At 43.8% G+C, this 21,064-nt stretch overlaps 1 protein-coding gene across 1 annotated transcript; it reads left to right on the top strand.

Moving 5' to 3' along the window:
- Positions 1-482: 482 nt before the first annotated feature.
- On the top strand, positions 483-20,751 carry SSPN (sarcospan). The gene is made up of 3 exons (XM_061359849.1): positions 483-991; positions 13,617-13,703; positions 19,649-20,751. Exons 1-3 carry the CDS (start codon positions 683-685, stop codon positions 20,012-20,014), a joined length of 762 nt encoding a protein of 253 aa, XP_061215833.1. The 5' UTR covers positions 483-682; the 3' UTR covers positions 20,015-20,751.
- Positions 20,752-21,064: the final 313 nt, after the last annotated feature.

The following is a 21,064-nucleotide window of genomic DNA, read 5'->3' as shown; positions in this document are numbered from 1 at the left end:
ATTAATTTGAATTTTGATTTGCGTTAATTTCATATTTTCCATACACGTAATCAACTCCCTCCCCCTGAAATGCACCTATTTAATCTGATCCAGCCGGTGTATGAAACGTGCCCGTTGTGTGCTTGGTGCTGCTTGGGTTCACTGAGTAACACTCTGCATGCCAGTAATCCCCAGGGGAGCCACGGCATGATGAGCTCCTACCTACCTGCTCAGTGCGCACACAGGCACAGGCACTTGATTCACTCCCGCCTCCCTGTTGAGACAGATTTCCCTCCTGTTTATCAGCTGGCAATGCAGACTGCCTGCACAGTCTTTGCCTTCCAGCTCCCCCACAGACATGCACACTCACTCGTGTGTGCGCACACCTATGTGTGTAAGCCGTGGTGGCACGCATGCTCAGCTGTGTGTACACAGACAGTCCTTGTGTGTACACAGCAGAGCCGGTGCCTGCACGTTGGCAGTTCACTACCCCCCTTGAATCCCCCTCTTCTCTGGGCTATATGTGGCATTTTGAAGCTCTGACAATCTGCTCCAAATGTTTTCCATATTTGTTCAGCCTCCTTGATTCAAATACCAGGAACAACTCAGCCAGCACAAAGCAAAGCTTTGGGGGGCAAAAAACCTCACACCCCCATCAGCGTGCGCACACACACACGCACGTGAAAACCTAAAGTTCGTCGGCATGGGAAAGAAGGAGAAGAAACCCCAACACAGCACGTCCCTGAACGCACCCGAAGGGGAGAGAGGCACTGACTCGAGCAAGACGCAGGAGCCTGAGATGAAGAAGAAGAAGAAGCAGAAGAAAACCAAGGAGGATCCCAAAGCTGGCCAGGAGGAGGAATCCCATACTTGTTGTGGCTGCCGTTTCCCACTGCTGTTTGCTTTGTTGCAGCTGGCATTAGGCGTCTCTGTAACAGTGCTGGGCTTCCTTATGGCAGGCATCAGTTCTTCTCTGCTAGTCAGAGACACTCCATATTGGGCTGGGATAATTGTAAGCATAAAGTCTGTTTCTCCATAAAGTGCCTTTGCCAGCATTAATGCAAGTTGCATGACGCTCCACTTCAGACTAACCAACTGCATGCACAACACCATTTGAGTTATGCTAACTAAATATTCCTGGCATTAAATGTCTGGGTATACTTTCCCAAGGAAACTGCTCCTGCAGAATAACACAGTCTTTCTCATTCTTCCCTGCAATACCCAGCAGACCTTAAGTAAAATGCAGGGTTGCTGTTCACTAGATGTATTTAGTAACTTCTGCTTTGCAGTGAACTCCTGTCTGGTGATGCTGAAAAAAACCCCGCTGATTACTTACACTGCCTTCCCCGTTTCCTCACCAAATTGTAACAATCAGGTTTTAGAAGTGGGAGCGCAACTCTAGAATTTGCAACTTTTAGCTGGGTGTGTTGGTAATAATGAGAGGAGAGGCATGGCTCTTTCCAGCTTCCTCGCTGTGCAGTGTCATAGAACCGCTGTGATTTAACCCTCTTCCTGCCTGCTGCTCCCACAGCTGTGGGACAGACCGCATGTGGCCATGGGGAAGGGGATGGCTCAGTGGTGGGTAGAGTGGCAGGGAAAGAAAGCACGTCCCAGGGCCCGCTGGCCAAGTCACATGCAGTTCTGAGTGACACCCCAGCCTCGCCTCATGGGCTGGTGGTGACAGGGTAAACGGCAGCGTCCTGCTGGGTGTAAATAGGAGGCATCCCAGGTGGGGAAGCCTCGGCTGGTCCCAGCACCTGCTGAGGTGGGGAGAAGGTGAGGGGTCTCGGTGCTGTGCACAGTGTAGACCCGCATGGTCGTGTGCTCAGGGGTGTGCTGTTTACCTGTGGAGGGACAGGGTCAGTGTTTCACTAGGGACTGTAGTGATGGGACAAGTGGTAACGGGTTCGCACTTAAACAAGGGAAGCTCAGGTTAGATATAAGGAAGAAGTTCTTTACTGTTAGGGTGGTGAGGCACAGGAATGGGTTGCCCAGTGAAGCTGTGAATGCTCCATCCCTGACGGTGTTCAAGGCCAGATTGGACAGAGCCTTGGGTGACATGGTTTAGTGTGAGGTGTCCCTGCCCATGGCAGGGGGGTTGGAACTTGATCATCAGGTCCTTTCCAACCCTAACTATTCTATGATTCTATGATTATGAGCCTGGGGTGTGCCATGGATGTAATTTAGTGTGCATTTTTTCCTCCCTAGGCAGCAGGCTTCAGGAAAAATACATACTGATGTGTTAGCACTGTTTTGTATGTTGTTAGAGTGTAAGAACTCCCAGCAAATAAATTTATGTTTAGGTACTTAAAGATTTCTTGATGTGCTAAACAGCTATGGGAGCCTCTTCTGCGAATGTAATTCTTTGCTAGTCAGAGGATTATCTGAACACCTCAACTGTTTAGGGTTTTCTGTATTAATCCTGTTGGGTGATCTCCCAAAGAGTGGAAGGAGCAGGGCCTGAGCTGCTGAAGGAAGAGGTCTCTTACTCATCTGTTCCTTCTTGTTCCTCTTCCAGCTGAAGAGGTATGTGATATTTTGTGGGGTGAGAGCCTGCCCTTGCTCAGGAGCAGAGCTTCCTCCTGGGGTTTTCACTGTTACAAACCAGAGGATAGTACAGATGATAAAATAGCAGCATGTGACATTTTCACTGCTTTTGTTTATTTTGGGGATTCGGGTGGTCAGATTTTACGTTTTCCAGACCACATGAGTAGTATCCCAGTTTTGAAATGGCTCTTTCACTAGAAACAGCTAGGGAAAGAGTGAGCTGGACTGAAATAGAATGAAGTTAGGCATATGAGAAAAGTCAACGAAGCAGCCCCTGGCCCATTTGAATGTCATCAGTGTCCAAACAGCATCCATCCGAGATATTCACATACGCCTGGTCTCCCTTGGGGAGGCCTGAAACCCCTCAAAAGTCACTACTTTCTGAAAACAGAGCTCTAACCCCTCACTTTTATCAACAGCCACAAGCAGTAGTGACATTTAGATGACCACATCTGGCAAAGCTTGACCATGGCTGATGTGCTATGGAAGCAGTACAAAGCACGTATCTGAGGGACAAAATGCAGGAGGTATGAAATGATGGTGCATTTACTTTGTTCCTGTGCTGTGGTGTCGCTATAGAGGTATTTGGTGCTCATTGGGACATTGGATGGCTATGTCCAGGAATGGCTGAGCTGGAGTTTCTGGGTGTGCAGGTCACAGGGTGCTGCTACTGAGCTGTGGAGTGGCATCTAGAGAGCTGGGAGGGTAAACAGGTCCGTGAAGGAGGACCCTTGGCTATGACATCCTACATGTGGCTGGATGTCCTGTGGGCTGGCTCTTGGGCTGCTGTGAAAGGCTGCATGCAGGGCATATAGGTAGGGGCTGGATGAACCCAGGTGCTGCTTGAAAACAAACTTAATGGCAGAAAGTGACTTCCCAAAACTCATTTGTTTGCAAAGAAATGAGCAGCAGAACAGAAAGATGTGGTGTAAAATACCAGAGCATATTTGTTTTAGTAGCATCCCACTCAAGTGCTCTTTTTAAAAGACTTGATTAGTATTCAGAATCAAGAACTTAAAAAATCTATTATGGAGACCTTTTTAGCAACATTAGAGATAATGGGTGAAGCTCATTCCTAGTGTTACTCCTTTGGAATTACACCAGGGCTGGATTTGACCCCACGGCTGTTAATGCAGCATGACAGAAAAATGACAGAAAAGTGTAAATGTGTTAAATAGACCCTGATTGACTGAAAGGTTGGGTTTTTTCTTTTTTTTTTCTTAATTAGTGGCAAAATGGTGATAGTGTTCCTTGCTGAAAATCAAGTGCTTTCGTGCATTGCCATGAATGAAAAGGAACTGCTTTAGAAAAGTAGCAAAAGAACTACCAAGGAGCACCACACAAGGCAATCTGAACTAAACTGGTTCAAAACCTGACTGCCTAGGTTTGTGAGAATAGCACAGGCCAGGAACTGGGTTTGCCATCCTGTGGAATAAATGTAGCCAGTGATTCACTGACAGGGAGAGGAGAAGGTCCTCAATACCCTGAGGGGTGCCTGGCACCAGCCCTTCCCTCCTGCAGCTCCTGCAGAAGGAAAAGATACAGCTTGTGTTGCATCAGAATCATTTCACCACGAAACCTGGATGAAACCTACTAGTTGGAAATGCATTTCATCTGAAATCTGTGGGACATGAGTCAGAAACCAAAGGAAAGGTTTATGGACAGAAACCACAGAGCCTATGTGATTTACCACTTCTGCTTCAGTCTCAACAACCTATTCCCTGTAAAATTAATATGCCACGTTGCTAGGGACAGGATAATAAATACAATTAAAAACAGGCAGGTGTTTGAAACACTTGTTTCACCTACCTGTAGCCATTTACAGTGAAGATGCCTATGTCTCTCCTCTCTGAGACCTGTCTGGGGCACCCAAAACTGCAGGCTGTACCACCCTTGCAGTCTCTTTCTTCTTGCTGTTTTGAAGAAGCTTGGACAAAATCTTCACAAATCCACCCAAGACTGCAGGGCTTTATTTTTGCTCCCCCCCACCTTTCTGTGTCTTGCCACTGACTTGCTGCATAGCTTTGGGCAAGTTACTTAACCTTGCTAAGACTTTGTTATTTCCCCTGTAAAGTGGGGTTAATAATGGCTATCTGTCAGCCCTTGCTTTGAGATACTCAGATGAAAAGTGTTGCAGAAACAGTAGATATTAATGGTATCCTTTTCATTCTTTTTCATTAGCTTGTGGCCTTTTGACACCCAGAAAAAGAAATGATGTATTTCCCCTTGAAAAATCTGCTCTTAGATTATTTCCTGTGATCAAAAGTTGAGAGCATCAGAGTTTTCACAGGCAAGCTCCCTTGCAGGCCCATTTTGCAGACTCAGGCAGTTAAGAAAGTTACAGAAGTGCTCATCAGAAATGATTATCCAGGGTGTTTATTATTTCTGTCAGAAAGTTATTTAAGATCCATATATATGGTTGGATCTACACGAAACTGGGGTTTTAAAAGACATTAAGCAAAAAAAAAAAGCTGTTTCTCAAGCAGCTCACGGCTCCAGATGTCACTTATGTTATTGCAAAAAGTATCGCAAAAGATCTGTCAGGGGCTGAGCCCTCAGCCCAGGAGCTCTGGTGCTTCTCCCTGCTTAGCCCTTTCATGGCCACATCTCATCTGTGTTTCCCAGGCCAGAAGGTGCCTGAGCTTTACCCAAGGGGTAGCCATGGCTTGTTGCTTTCTGGCATCAGTGTTCAAGCATTGGGTTCTCTGCCCTGATGAAGTGAGGCTGATGTGGGGCTTTGTGGTGCAAAAGGCAGGCAGACTTTCAGCTGAAAAAGCAACTTAATTATTCTTTGTTTACTTGGAGTCAGAAATGTTTATGTCTAAGTTTTAAAGAGACTTCAAAAAAAAAAAAAGACAGAATTTTAGGAAACAAATTCTTTGCTTTGAGCATCTTACAGACAAGTGAGACAAATGAAGATCCCATGATGGCTGAAAAAAGCAGCTGTGAGGGATGGTTTGCAGGAGATGCAAGGCATTGCATGGCTGCACCAGGGAATGGTGCAAGGCAACCTGGGCTGGCAGAGGAGTTTGGCTGGCTTTCATGCTTCAAAGATCTTTTAGTGCTTCGTACAACATAGGCAGCAAACAACCAGGACTATCTCCTGACACTGTGTATTCCTATCAGATGATGATAATAATAGAGATGTTTGTTTAATTGATGTACTCCTGCATGAGTCTGACTCAGATGGTGGGTCCTGCCACTGACTCAGCACGTGCTCATGGGCTGGTAAACCCGAGTGCCAAAATCAATAGTGCTGCCCTTAACAGGCAGTGCTAACTCAGCCTCTGCCTCTTTAGGCTGTCAGGGTTTGTGCCATTTTGAGGCTGGAAGGGCAGGAAGCTCCCCACACCCAGCACCCTCTTCGGCATGTATAGCTCTTGACAAAGTCACTCTGGCATCCTGAGTTCCTAGGGAAGCAGCAAGACCCCTAAAATTAAGCTGAACTTTTGAAATGGTAGAAGATAGCAACAGGGAGAGGCCATGAGCTGGGATTTTCATCCTGAAAATGGATGCAATGATGGCGATGCATATAACTGTTAAAAAGAAGCTTTGAGAATGTTGTTGCGAGATGGATGCTGAAGGAATGAAGCATTGTATACAGACGTCTAGGGAAAGAAGGATGGTACTGTGCTATAAAGTGATATAAGTTAGAAACTGGGGCTGTGTCCTCATGATTAGCTGGAGGTGGTTAAGCCTGTGCTCCTCTGGACTGGAATGAATTTGCTGTACCTGTAGCTGCTCTGTAACATAGATAGTTTCCCTGGCTCCATGTGACAAAGAAATTCATGGGCTGCATTGTCTGTGACAGTTTCCCCACAGATGAAGCTCTATAGATTTTCCCACCTGAAAGCCTTTCTCACATGATAAAACTAAGCAAACCTGTCTGGGTGAACCCCTGTCAGCCTCCTTGCCTTTCTCTTTCCACGTCCTCACACCTGCTGGATTTAACATTCTAACATTCTTCCACAAGGCTGGACGCTCTGGCTGCACAGTGGTGGCCCTTCTAATCATCAGACAACCACTTTCTGTGTGAGGCAACCTTTTTATCTTCTTAGAGAGGGTCAATAATTGGGAAGCATCCCCAGCTAGAGCGAGAGGCAACCGATCCCCGTCCGTATTGACATGGGGGGTGATTGACTATTCAAAACCCCCCGAAATGTGTTCTCTTTTAAAGCATGAAAGAAGAGAGATGCTTTCTTGTTAGCCCTGGCTCCTTGCTGGGGTTTTGTTGTTGTTGCTTTTGACACCTTTTCTACAGCGATTGTGGAGGTGGCTTTCAGTCAGGCTTTCCCTCCTGTATAGCTTTGTTGCGTTTTTAACTTTTACTTGTTATTAGGGAAACCCATACCAATTTTAAATGAAAGGTGGCACTTTACAACTGTGCCATCAAAGCACCATTCCACTAATGGAAATTATAGGCAGGCAGGCATCCATTTTTTATACAAGCTAGCTTCAATTAGCCATGGGCTAATATCAAAAGGTCTGAGGAAGAACTGCCTTCAAGAAGAGCCTCCAAGTTTAGGTATTTAATTGAACCTTCTCCAAACTATGTGAAACTCTGGATGGTATGCAAGGTACAGTGCATGCAATATGCTATGGTGGGGTTTCCAGTGCTTGTTTGTAGCCGTATACGTGTGTAGCACCAAAGCTGTATTCCTCAGAGCCCTCTGCCATTAAATCTCATCATTTTCTAAGAGTGAGTATGCATTGTTGCTTCATTATCTCAAATCCATACTTCTATTTTGATCAGATATAAGTTAGAAAACTGATGGGAGAAAATGCTGAAATGTTCTGTAAGAATGGTTTGAGAACGTCTGTGTGATACCTGGTCAAGGGCTATCTAACTTTGGACACCAGTGTGGTTTAGCCCCTTGGTCTAGCTACAGCCTTGAGGGGAAGGAGGGAGGTAATCACTGTTCCTGGCTCGACCTTGCTTGTGCAAAAAGCCTAGGTAAGGTTTGGAGAGGGAGATTGTTCAAACAGGTTTCCTCACCTAGGCAACCTTATGGCTATAGAGATCATGGCTTTCCATAGATTTATAGTCATGGACACATCTCAAAGTCATTTTCATGTAGCACTCAGCCATGCTTGCACTTCTTACACTGCAAATCACTACTGGCTCTTGGAACTTTTAACTTTTTTGGTTTTGTTTTCATTCCCTCAGGCATTTAACCACCCAGCAGTATATTTCTGATTTAACAGCAGTAATGGACTGCTGCCGCAGCTCCTGCTTTGGAAGTGATGGTAGCCTTTGACTTGGGAATTAAATCTTATCATAGCACAAGTGACAATTTTCTCTGCTGAGCAACTGACATAAGCAGCAAATATTGCTAAGGAAAAATACCGTTTCATTTGATTATGAATGTTCTTGCAGGGTTTTGATGACTTTACAGAATCATGCATCTGCTGGGGTGTGTTATTGTATGGCTTGAAGGGACCTGTAGTTAAGACATCATTATTTTATTCTGTAGGTGGGCAGGGATGGTCAGTTATGATGGGTTTTATGGCTGTTAAGAGAATGATTTCCTAGTTGATGATGGCCTTTGCCTGCAACCACAATATACATGTTTATCATTATTGTTACAGCTATTAATACTGGGAGTAATTTATATTCAACTAGACTATCCTTAAACCTAATAAGAAATCTGTAAACAGAAAAAAACCATTAAGGTGCAATACCTCTGTGTGGCAGACTGGCTTCTTTTACGTGTGGTACTGAGACCCAGGCTGACCTGAGGCTGATGAAAGCTAGCAGTGAAAGCTGCCTGTAACACCAGCTTTCACTGCAGTTTCCTCAAACATCATAAAGTGAATAATCATCAGTGATGCTGTCTGCAACAGCCTATACAGATGTCTGGCATCAGAGACGATCCTGGTTCGTCATGGCAAAACTGATAAAAAAAAGTTATTTCTTACATCAAAGTCTATGCCCATTGGGAGTGTCAAATTTGATGGATAACATGGCTTCTTCAAAGTTGTGGATAGGAACTAAGCCTTGCTATATCTGATAAAGCAGGTTAGCCATCAAGCCAAATATCACCTCTGAGGGTAAGCCAGAGACTTCAGAGGTAGCTACTAGAGATAGAAAAGTTCTTTACCCTTGTCTCTACAAACAGAAGGATCTTTAGTCTCTTGAAGTGAGTAACAATAAAATAACTTGTTTATAATGAAAAGTTCTTCATTATTACATTAATCATTGCCCTGAAGGTTGAGAGGTTACATTCATATTAAAAAGGAAGAGTCCACCCACCTGTGGGTCTCAGCAATGCTGTGTGGTATTGCATCGTATATATTTGAGAGGTATTGTCCTCCAAGGTGTTTGTGTTCTGCCCCTGAAGGTTGTTGCAGGAGGTTCTTGCTAACAAGCCCCCATAACAAGAGCTGATGACCTATAATATCTCGTTGTGAGTGGTTGCAGCATTTGTCTTGTGATATGGCATAGAACACAGATGCTCCTTTGAACCAGGCTGTTGCCTCCTTCCTTTATTTCTTGGTGGTTTCCAACTCTCCTGCTTTACCCATGTGCCAGAGTTTCAAAGATGCTCTGGGTAGGAAACACTTTGCTGGCAAAAACCACCTAGTCTATAGCAACACTCAGGCTAAAACTGTAGCAGTAACAAAAGAAAAGACAGATTCACAAACATACAAAGGAGAGATGCAGTCAGATTAGAGAAATCTGTGGTTTGAAATCTGTTGAAATAAAGCAAGCCACATTAATATATTAGCATGCAAAAGTAATGAATGCAAACCACAGTGGAAATATGTGCTTTATGCGCTCCTATTTCCCCCAGTTACATACATTACGTACCCATCTTCATCACTACCATGTGGTGCCCTTATGCTCCTCGTACACCTTGTGCTTAGTCCTTGTAGGACCAGAGATGAGTGAGCTGCAGGGAGTTGAGGACAGGGAGAGCAGCTCCCTTGCCCCAACCTTGTAGTCCTCTCTGGGTAGCAATGTCTGTGGGCTTTGTCCAAACACCCTTCTGCATTGCCATCTGTGTGTTCCTGTTGGAGATGACAAGCCTGTTTTTCTCACCCATGACACTTTTAAGAAGTGTCATAAGTTTAGTGGGAGGGACAGGCTTGGCTGATGCAGGAGGATGCTGGCACCATGCTGGGCATGGTGTCAACCTGCTGAGTTTCAGTGATAGCTGGAGCTCTTCAGCACAGTGACACCAGCTAAAGTAACGCTGATGGTGAGGGATTTGGGGTGCACAAAGACTGAAATTGATCTTATTTACTGCTTGAGTTCTGGTTTTAAGATGATCAAGATATGTAAAGGCATTCTCCTTGCAAGTATCGAACGTGTACTGTGGTATGGTTGCAGTCTCACTGTTGAGCCATCTATTTTGCTGCAGTGTGTGAGGCTCCAAGCTGTGAGAAACACCCAGTTATGCTAGCATGCAGGGAGAGCTGGTTTGCCAAAGTCCTGAAGAGCCAAGGACGGCATGCTAGATCTCCATGAGTGCAGGGATCCTTCCAGGCAAATTAACCAGGACCCACTTTTCAATGCAGTTGGGTCAGGTCCCATTCCTGATTAAATCCATAGAAAATTGATTCAGTTCTCCTGACAACAGTCTCTAGCCCTCTTTGGAGTGGGGCCAACTTGGAAAATGTCTACTTCAAATCTGTAGTTTAAAACCCAATAATTCTTAAGTGACTTTTCCACCCTGAGATGTTCCTGTCCAGTGGAAGAAGGTCTATTGCTTCCCGTGAAACAAAAAAGTAGTATTGAAACTTTTCTACAGCATAAATATCTCATGTTTCTTAGCCAGCTCTAGTAACGAGCTGTTTTCCCAGGGTTGGGGACTGAGATGTTTCCCAGGGTATGCCTTAACCAAAATTAAAGTTGTACCCTTCCTAAATACTTCTGTATTACATTCGGGTCTTTTTCTAGACAGCACTTTTCTAGATATAAATTCTTTCCTTGGATAGCCTTTCATACCACTACCTATTCTGTAAATGGTGTATTAGTCCATCTGGAAATTTTTAAATAGGATCTTGAAATGAAGTAGAGTTGAAATTTACTCAGCACAGAAATGCATATTTCTAGCTTTCCAGATTACAGTTACAAAAGCTGATCTAATTAACTGCTATTCGGCAGCTCTTATAGGACCTATTTTATTTGTATAACAAATACGTATCGACTGGTGGCAAGCAAGTGCTAAAGCAAGTTCAATTGCATTTTATGTTGTGTGCTTGGTCAATAAGGCATAGGAAATGTATGCCTCATGCTGGGATATTGCAGTGGCTATTGAAGCATTAGGACACAGGATTACCTAATGCTACTTAGCAATCAGCATCAACAGCATCTGTAATGTGCCTGCAGCTGTCTTAGTTACTTAGCGGGTCCTAAAAAATACTTAACAGAGGATTTTTAAAGTTATTCTATTCCAATTCACAGGTATAATTCAAAACTGGTCTATTAATAATGTATAAAATAGAAGCATAAAGCCGTTTTCTGTATAAATGTTCCACACTTTGGTTTGCTCCGATGATCAAATTTACCTTTAAAGAACTAAAATGTAAAATATCTATGGGTCATAATTCTCAGCAACATTATTTTTTACTTTTAGTTGCAAAAATACACATCTCTGGTTAAAAGCAAATGTTGGCATATTGTTATAAAAGAAATATTTAAGCCTTCTGAAATATCCTGCCCAAGACTCGCTGGAATCCTGACCCAGCGTAATCTTTTCTAAGTACCTCTCTACAAGTGTGCCTCTTCAAGTATCCCTGAGTATATTATTAAAATCCCAGAGGAACTTTAGAAAGCATGTGCAGGAATGGAAATCCTTTTGAACGGCAGTCTTTTGTAGGGGAAGCTTTCTGAGGAGACCTGATCCTGCCACATTGAAATATGGTGGGGTTTTTGCAGAAGCTGTGCTAGGCACTTGGTGGTAGAGAGAGTATTTCACTGCTGGTATCTGACTCTGCCTTCGACAATGAATGCAGCTCTGTCGGCTTTCTGTGGGAAAACAGGCACAGTCCCATGATGTCTCACAGGAGTAACCTGAAGGCAAATCTGGCCCTTGGTTCCTGTAAGCGTAAATGCCTCCTAGTGTAGTGGAAACAAAGCAAGTCTAATTTTTTGCTCATAACAAGATCCTTCAGCACCAGGTCCTGCAAATACTTAGGTTTAGCTTTGACATGAGCAGCCCCTTTGATTTCACATGACTTTGGGCATGTAATGTTAAGCGAGTATATTTAAGAATATTTTTTAGTTCTCACTTCGTGTTCTTTCCTTCAGTCACTACCACCACTGGAGGAATTTATCATTTGGGTATCACTAGATATGATGTCCTTAAGATTTAAGTTTTATGGGCATGTTAATTGAATTAAAAGATTAATACACAGTCCAAGGGAACAAGGACATAGGTGATTAATCCTGAGAAATAAAACATGGGTGAGTCACGTAGAAGCACTATAGGGCAAAAAGAAATCCAGCACTGAAGGACCTTTGACAAGGAGGGTTGTTTTTTCCCCCGACAGCCCTGTCAGCTATGGCTGTCAACAATAAAAAGAAGAAAACAAATAAATTGGAGGCCATGTGTAAGTCATAGGACCAGAATATAAATACACATGACATGGAAAGGAGTAAATAATACTGACGCTTTCTTTAGAAATGTTCTCAGGCAATACTTCTATTCATGTCCTACTGAAATGACATGAAATAAAACTTTATGGGGAAAAGTGTTATTAATCACACAGGTTCTTGAGGGCATGACACCCCGTGTATTGAGAGGCACTCTTCCTTCACAGGGGTGCTGCCTAGTGCCTTATGCCAATAATGAAGATATAAAGAAAACTGGGGTATTTTACGCATTAGATCATAAAGGAAATGTGTTTCACCATTGCTGTCTAGAAAGACACTTACGCATTTTTCACTGCGGATCAAGCAGTTCCCTGTGGAGCTGGGTATCTGGATGTGAGCAGCAGTGCCAGAACACACAGCAAGCAGGCAGGGATGGGGCCATGAAGGAGTCCCACACTCCTGCTGGCATCTCCATGGTGTAGTCCCACCCTTGAGCAAAGTCAACTCACACCTAAGTCTGGCCTGAGAAGGCAAAGCCCACTGCTCTGGGAAAGCAGAACACCTCAAATTAATGAGAAGTCTTCAAACCCCCTGAAGTAAAACGAAGTGGGGGGGGGGAAATACAGTTTCTTGCTGTTGTCACTGAGAATTTAATAACTATCATTTATAATCAAGGTGCTCCTAGCAAGGAGGTCAACACTTACTCCTGGCCATGTGTGAAGACAAGACCTCTGAAAGTGTGCTGGCTGATCTCAGCTAAGGTTCCTTCTAACGCTTATCATACTGGGCTAGCTCCTCAGAGCAGGATCTTCCCCCTTACATGGCTGGAAAGTGCCATCCAGTGAATATGTGCTCCTGCAAATAAATATCAATCTTCAGAATTAATAGTAAAGATGGTTAAACCAATAATAAAGTATGTAAATACTTTTTCATTGCTGTTAACCTTCAGAAATTACTGCCACAGGGCTAAAATGCAGGTTGCAGGAGACATGTCTTCTTTGAGAAGGTGTCTGCTCTAGGAAAGGGTGAAAGCCACCCCTATAAACTGTGCTGCTTCTTATCCAATGGCAGCTATGGCTACTGATTTACAACTTGCACTGATGACATAAAAACCCTGGCAGCGCCCAGTGGTACACAGAGTGGTGCTCTTTGGGCTTGCAAGTCCAACTTTATAAGCCTTCTGCTCCTTTTTGATCATTAGTTACATGGGCAAAACCTCAAAATATATCCTCAAGGCTATTGCGGGGCTGTGTCTTTGTAGGTCTGATTCAAAAAGTCCCTGTGAGTAAGTTTTTCATACTTCAGTGCCTGTAAAGTGAGAGGTAAAGTTCTTCCCTCCTCGCAGATGCATCCACAAGTACAAGGCTCTTACATGCATGGCTGTAGCCCCTACTTGGACAACTTCACTTACACACTGCCCCTTGAGTTACGGTCCTGCTAACACAGGAAGGTGTTTGAGCTTTAAAAAAAAAATAAATAAATAATTATTTTTGTGGGTTTATTTGTTAGTTTATTTTCTTTGACACATTTTATATCTCTTCTGTTGCAGGTTTGTGTGGTGTCCTTAGTGGGATTTGTTATGCTTTGCATTTCATACCAACCTGATGAGAAGACGTGTGTGCAGTTCACAGTAAAGGTACCTCGACTTTAGTTTAGTCTATTTTCCTTCTCATGTTGTTAAATATAATCAGAAAAACTGATACTGGAGATATTTTTAAGACCACATGAAAAGAAGTGAAAATGCACCTGAAATGCAATAATGGTTTTCTGGTATTTTCCAGGCAGCTAAGGAAGAAACTGTAGCCTATAAAGGGGAAACTATAATAACAAATATTTCAAATCAGAGCAATATCAGAACAAAACAGATCTTTTTTTTTTTTTTTCTATGTTTTAAGAATATCAAAGAGATCTGGATCAACAAAGCTGGAATAACTTGGGAAGTGTTCAGTGAAAGACTGAGGGTTACTGATGAAGTAGAAATACTCATAGAGAGTTGGATCAGATGTAGGGTGTCATAAAATGGGCTCACTTCAATCAAATTTTAATTTTTAATGTGAACTGAGAAGCATCTCAGCATCTTGCAGCAGATTTGCTCCTCACTATGAAATAAGAAACTGCATAGGCACAAGTGGCTATGAAAAATTGTGGCTGCAAATCTCTACCTGCCCACCTCCATGGATGGGAATAGAGAGGCTGTACCTGAGCACTGACAGCTATGTATCAGCACATGGTGCCTTGTGTCAGGGTGAGGCACTAGTGAACATGGGAAAGCATTAGCCAACCATAGAATAAAGCATTCTTCCACTAAGCAAATTCCCGTCTGAGCATTGTAATAGAGGTGCAAAAACCGTGCACCATGCCCTGCCTTAGTCCCCAAAACTATGCTTCATTGACACTGGTAAATGGCTAGAAAAGGCTAAGAATGCTTGTTCCTGATGGGGCATTTTTAACACCATTTTCCTGGGCTATTTTTTCTTATTATTGTAATTTTCCAGGCTCTTAATATTTTGCAGACACATAACAACCAAGAAAAATACTGATGCAGGCAACACAAAATAACAGTGATTATTAACTGAAAAAGGCAGAAGGAAATAAAATGCAAGGAGTGGCTTTTTGAAACCTGGCATTCATCCTCCCTTTAGAAATTAGACCCCGGTGTGTCTTTTGTGCCTCTCTCAAGCTTCTCCCGTACTTACATAAAAAAAGGGAGAAGAACAATTGTTTCTGCCCTTTGATTGCCTCCACATTCTCGCCCATCACCTTTACACCCCCAAGTAAGCCTTATAGCTGCCCAGGGAGCTGCTGGGCTGGGCAGGAGCTGCCTCGCCAGGCTTTTTATTGCTTGCCCTGCAGCATTAAATTGAACTTGGCATCCAAGCAGGAAGGGAGTCATCCCTCGTGGTGGGAATGGCATGTTGGGCTGGGCAGCTCAGATGTCTCTGCCACCCTTAGTAACACCGCCCACCCTGGCAGTGAGGAACATGAGCCATTGCTTCAGCGAGAATGTAGAAGTAAAATGGGTCATTCCTCATCACCTGGCAGAATTAGAGCTGAAGTCTCCCTTGAAAGACTTCTGGTTCGGTCCATAGCCCATGGACTGATGTCTACCCGAGGCATTCTCCTCCCCAAAAGGTTTCCTATTGCAGCATGCCACAAAACTGCATCTTGACCAGGTTTTTCATCTCTCCTGTCCCATGTTCACACTGGGAGCCATTTTTCCACAGTGCCTCCCCCCTTCACTGCCTTTCTGAAGAAATGGCTTCTGGCTGTGGGGCACGTACCTATTTTAAACCAAGTTGGAGCTAAGAGTCTCCTGCAGCCCTTTGGTCATACATCTCATCTTAGGACTCATCTAAATCCCCAATATCACTTTTCAGATCTTCAGCTGCCAGTGAAAGGCTGTCTCTGAACCAAAAAATGTCACAAGGCTGAGGATGCAAAATTGCAATCATGAGACAAAGCCAAGTAACTCTGGTCATTCTCTCCTGCTCGGGGGCCTGATGTTTCATCTAGCAGTGGGGTTGGGTTCAGCCCTATCTGCTGTGGCTGTCTTCCCAGGGACTTGTTCCCTAGCCCAGGCCCTGCCCTCAGGCTGGTGCCCACTGAGACTGCACATGGCTGCTGAGCATCGTCCTAGAAGAAAATCTTGGCTGGACTTCTCTGCAGCACAAAGAGCACTCTGGAATCCCTTGCCTAGCCCAAGGGTCACTTTGGAAGGAGGACCACACACAGTTACAGGCCTAGGGGATTTTGGTTAACCCCTGAGGTGACCCTATGACCACTGTGAGTGACTCCCTCGGGGTGGGACACAGCAGGAGGCACGTGCAGTCCTCTCTGCCTTCCTCCTTCTCAACAGCCGCTTCTTTCATTTCATACTTGCATGAGCCCTGGATCCTGTTAAAGGAGGAGGTGTTAGAAATCCTTTTGGCAGAAGTCTCTTCATGAGACTACTGAGGGTATTCGCAGCACCCTGTGCATCCATGAAAAAGGAAGACCACCACCCAAAGGGAGGGTGGCTTTGCCCTTTGGGGGAGCAATGGCAAGCCCCAGGCTAAATTTCAGCTTTGCCCCATCTCTGCATCAGCAGGAAGCATGCCCTGTAGTATGGCAAAGCCGCATGTCCAGCTATTATGTGTGTATTTGAGAAGGGACATCCTCTTCCCTTGTCCAAAACCAACCAACCAACCAAAAAACCCCACGCAGGAAAATCTTGAGATCTCCTGTGAACTTCCTGGGCTATCTGCTAATATTTGACAGATCATTCACTGTGGTCCTCATCACAGCATCTTCCACAGTAGCATGACACCCCCCTGCTCGCACAGCCCCAGCTTCCCACGCCATAGCACACACTGAGGTTCCTGTTCCCTGCACAGTCACGCCTGAGTCACCATCAGCTTCAGAAGAGGTCCCCTGGATCCATGTCTGCAAACACTTCTGGTTTCACCTCTGACAACTATGAGAAGCCTTTTCCACAAGGAACTCGATCCATCTTAGGTTCTTGAATGTTATTTGACACAGAGCAAAACTTTTGCCAGTAAATATTGTTAAAAGTTTCTTCCTCATATAAGGAACCTGGAGGAGGGAGAGCTGCCATGCTCTGACCTCATCATATGCTGTCTCTTCCTGCTTCCTTTTTCTCCTTCTATTCAAACAGCAATTGCAATGCCTATCTCTCTGAGGCTGTTAAAAAATGGTTTTCCAGTGGCAAGTTCTGGTTCCTGGGCAGAGCTTACTACAGGGTTGTATTTGCGATACTGAAGTTGCCTCCAGGGCTGGCATGTGGTTGATCTGCTGATGGGATCTCAGCGCTTGTTGTCTTGTACTCACTCACAGGCAGTACTTGCATTTGCCTCACCTTTGATATTTGGAAATGTGTTCATTTTCAGCAGCTTGCAGAGAGATTCCTCTGCAAACATCTTGTGAGAATAATAAGCTATTTGGAAATCGCCAATGGCCCCATGCATCTCTGTTTGGCTCTGAGGATTGCTGGAAGAGCTGCCCATGTAATTTGGATACTGGGATTTCCTTTCATTTAGGTACAGAACAGGCAAATTCTTGCTTACTGTACTTGGAGTGTAGCTTAGGTTGTGGATTTCACCCTATTTTGTCCTGAATTTGGGTAGAAGTTGACAGCTAAATAAAATACCTGCCAAGAGAGAATCAGGCACATTGTGTAGTCTTGGCTTAATATCTCATTTATTAGGGAGCCCTGATTCTGTCTTCTGATGGTCTGAATCTGGGGACTTCCAGACAGTCCACTAGGACTCCTATATTGCACAACTTTCATCCCTTAGAGAATGTCCATTTTCCATTATCTCTATCAAACACATTTGCACCATCTTTTAAAGTAATGCCATCAGTTTATGAATTACCACATCTTTGCTTGTAAGGGGCCCATCAGTCAGTAGTTCTCCATTTTTTTCTGTGCTTTATATGAAGAGGTGAGATTCTCCAACTTCGCCTTTCTTATGGACCTTTTCCTTGAAAGTAATTGCATTTAGTAAGAGCCACCCTCATTTTGAAGCTGCTCTTGGTTTAAGGCTGCACGCGAAGTCAATAAATTTAATAGTAGCCAAGTCTTGGAAATTAAGATCTTGCTTTAAGAATTTGGTGATCTGGGGAGAAAATTTATACAGTGCTTTAAGATCTGCAATAAGCCCAAATATTTTATTTTTCAAACTGGCAAATGAATAGGAAGATTGATTCAATGCTGTAGATAGAAGAGAAATACACCAGGAGCATGAATTTTATCAAGACATACATACTTGGAGTTTCAAGGTCATAAAAAATGCTTTTATATTGATAGTTTGCTTGCAGTATTGAGGTTAAGAGAGAGAAAGAGAGAAGCTGCTGTTTAAAATAACAGATTCCCAACCATGCCATGTGTCTGACAGATAAGACGCCAAGAAAAATAAATGTTTCTACAGTGCTGAACAGAACCAAAAATGCTATTTTGGCTAAACACAGAATATGATTTTAAAATACATTCACACATATTTTGTATGCAGCACAGCAACTGCCAGTTCCAGCTATCAAAAGTGAGGGAAGTCCATATGCTCTGGTATCTGAAGGTCTCAGGTGTAACTCAGAGTGACAAAGGGTCTGAGTTGCTGCCAGTTTCCATGTATTTGTGGAGGTGGATTCTACATAGCTACTCGTGATAAAAGCCACTCTATTTTAAAGCTGCCACTGGTGTAAGGAGTAGTGGAGTGACAAGCAGACCCTTGTTCTTCTCATGCCATATCGCTGAGATATAAAGGGCGCTCACTGCTCTTTCACACCGTTGAAAGACTTCTCCATGTTTATGGGGCAAGTTTTAGAGGGAGATTGAGCACAGCATGCCCTTTTTGTGGAGATCTGAATTCATGCTCCACAGTAGGACCTGGTAAGCAAGTAGGCTGGCTGCATTCATAGGGCCACAAGCAGCAGATCAGCCACCTCGCTGCCTGATTTGCAAGTATAAATCAGATTTGTTTGGGCATGCAAACCAAGAGCCGGGAATAACACATGAACAAACTTTCAAAAACACCTACTTCTCAGTACAGCCTGGGATGTCAGCCCGAGCCTCAGTCTGCTCAGCTCTGCTTCAAGGCAACTTTATTGATTTATCTCAGCTGATGACTCTGGCCCATGCAGGTACAAGGAAGATGCTCCCTCCCTCTCTCTAAAGCTTCTGGCTGTATAGAGACATTGATTTCTCAGTGCTTTCTTCAGGTCTCAAAATTACAAGGCAATACTCATATAAAATATGCAAGGCAGGATTACTGTTCTTGAGATAACCTGCTGCCATGATTTACCCCAGCCAGCAACTGAGCACCATGCAGCTGCTTGCTCAGTCACCCTGCCCCTGGTGGGATGGGGAGGAGAATCTGAAAAAAGGTAAAACTAATGAGTTAAGAACGGTTTCACAACTGAAATAAAGTAAAATATAATGACAAAAACAACAGAAATAACAACAATAATAATAAAAAAGGGAGATGACAAAAAGAGAGAGGAATAAACCCCTATAAACACAAGTGATGCATAATACAATTGTGCACAACCCGCTGACCGATACCCAGCCTGTCTCAGACCAGCAATCAATCAGTGGGTCCTGACCAACTCTTCCCAGTTTGTATACTGAGCATGACATGCTGTGGTATGGAATATCCCTTTGACTAGTTTGGGTCTCTGCTCCCTCCCACCTTCTTGTGCCCCTCCTTACTGGCAGAGCATGAAAGACCGAAAAGTCCTTAACTTGGAATAAGAATTACTCAGTAACAACTAAAACATTGTTGTGTTATCAGCATTATTCTCAACCTACATCCAAACCACAGCACTGTATTAGCTACCAGGAAGAAAATTATCTCTAAATTAGCTCTATCCCAGCTGGAACCAACTCACTTGCTAAACTTTGCATCACTTGGGACTTATAGCTATCTTGCAATTTCTGAAGAGTACAGTGTCCAAGTAGTACATTGAATGCATGTGTTCCCTGTGAAGTCCATATGCAAGCGTTCATTCTGTGTTCCTCATTACCCATGTAGCTGGAAAAAGTGAAGTTTTTTTCTTTATTTTTTCTTTTTTTTTGCTTTCTTTCAGTTGATGTATTTTCTCCTGAGTGCCCTGGGTCTGGTTGCCTGTGTTTTGGCAGTGGCTTTTGCTGCACATCATTATTTGCAGATGACAAAATTTACCTGCAACACCATCTTTGAGTCCTGCCAGTGCAAACTGGACACTGCAGACCCCCTTGGTAGAACCTTCATCTACCAGGATGCAGCTGACTGTGACAGCCTCACCAGCATGCTCAACCTGTACCTACTTCTGCAGATGGCTCTCAATCTGGTCACAGCCCTGGTGTGTCTATCGGCATGCTTCGTGATGTGGAAGCACAGATACCAGGTCTTCTATGTGGGAGTTCGGTTCTACTCTTTAACTGCTACTGAAGGCCAGAAACAGAAGGTGTAGTTCTGGGCTGGCAGAGGTTAGCCAAGGAATGGAAAATGTCAGCATACTGCCACCATAGACACCGCAGATGGATGAGCGTTTACAAGGTTTTTGACAGGGAAAAACATTCACACAGTTTAATGAATACATTTTTCAATCGTTTTAAGAGCATTTCATATGGCTGCTCTTGCAAAAGCTCTCTTGTGAGATGATGTAGAGGTCACAAAGTCCTAAAGATGCAGCTGTACAAATACTCACCAAAGAGGATCTTTAATAGCCATAGACAAAATGAGAGCTTAAAAAAGTCATTGGGAACTCATCTGCAGGGCTACAGCTGTTAAGATAAAGGGTCCATTTCCATCCCTGATATCTGTCCTTGCCTTCAGAGAAGCTAGACCAGTTTTTATGAGACAAGGATCTGGTCCAAAGTGTTTAATTGTAATTATGCTGATCATGCCTAGGGGATATATTGTCTCTTGGATGATCTGGGCATAACCCACACTAACCTAATGAGGGCTTAACATATGGAAAATTAATAAGGGATGTCAAGACTCTTCAAATGAAGGTTGAGACCAACAGCAAAGTGAATATAAACAACCGCCATATAAAATATATGCAAGACTTTTCAGAGTGACTAATGATACAGGTTACTAATTACTAATAAACAACAGTATGAGTGGGCTCACTAATGGGAATCTGGGGATGGCTTTGATCCCCAGACAGACTCCTCCCCACTTTCAGAGAAAAGATCAGTTAAGAAACCTCCCAAAGTGGAGGACCCTGAATCACTAGTCACATTGAAAAGTATGTTGACATGGCTCTAATTGCAATCCCAGGTCCCAAACCCAGTGTCTAGCCAGTTCCACCAATTATACTCCAAGCACAAAAGGCCAAATGCGTTTTTGGTGTAACTCCTCTGAAGACAATCAGCCTTATGAACCAGCAGTGGAGTTGGGCCAAAAGCCCTGAAAGATACATCCCTGCAACAATGAATGTTTTTTAAATGGGGTGGAGGGAGGGAAGCAAGAAGAGACTGCCAGTCTCCCAAAGACATCATTTATAATGATGAAG

The sequence above is a fragment of the Neopsephotus bourkii genome, unplaced genomic scaffold (genome assembly GCF_033783945.1).
Source record: "Neopsephotus bourkii isolate Nb327-2 ecotype Australia unplaced genomic scaffold, CSIRO-AGI_Nbou_v1 NB_107, whole genome shotgun sequence".
NCBI classification, from domain to species: Eukaryota; Metazoa; Chordata; class Aves; order Psittaciformes; family Psittacidae; genus Neopsephotus; species Neopsephotus bourkii.
The sequence above is the reverse complement of the archived record's forward strand: the minus strand, read 5'-3'. Positions and strand labels throughout refer to the sequence as shown.

Bases quoted from the DNA above. Each gene is read 5' to 3' on its own strand.
- SSPN (XM_061359849.1), top strand. From the start codon at position 683: ATGGGAAAGAAGGAGAAGAAACCCCAACACAGCACGTCCCTGAACGCA. The intron at 992-13,616 runs GTAAGCATAAAG...CTTCTGTTGCAG, and splicing joins CATATTGGGCTGGGATAATT to GTTTGTGTGGTGTCCTTAGT. The intron at 13,704-19,648 runs GTACCTCGACTT...GCTTTCTTTCAG, and splicing joins GTGTGCAGTTCACAGTAAAG to TTGATGTATTTTCTCCTGAG.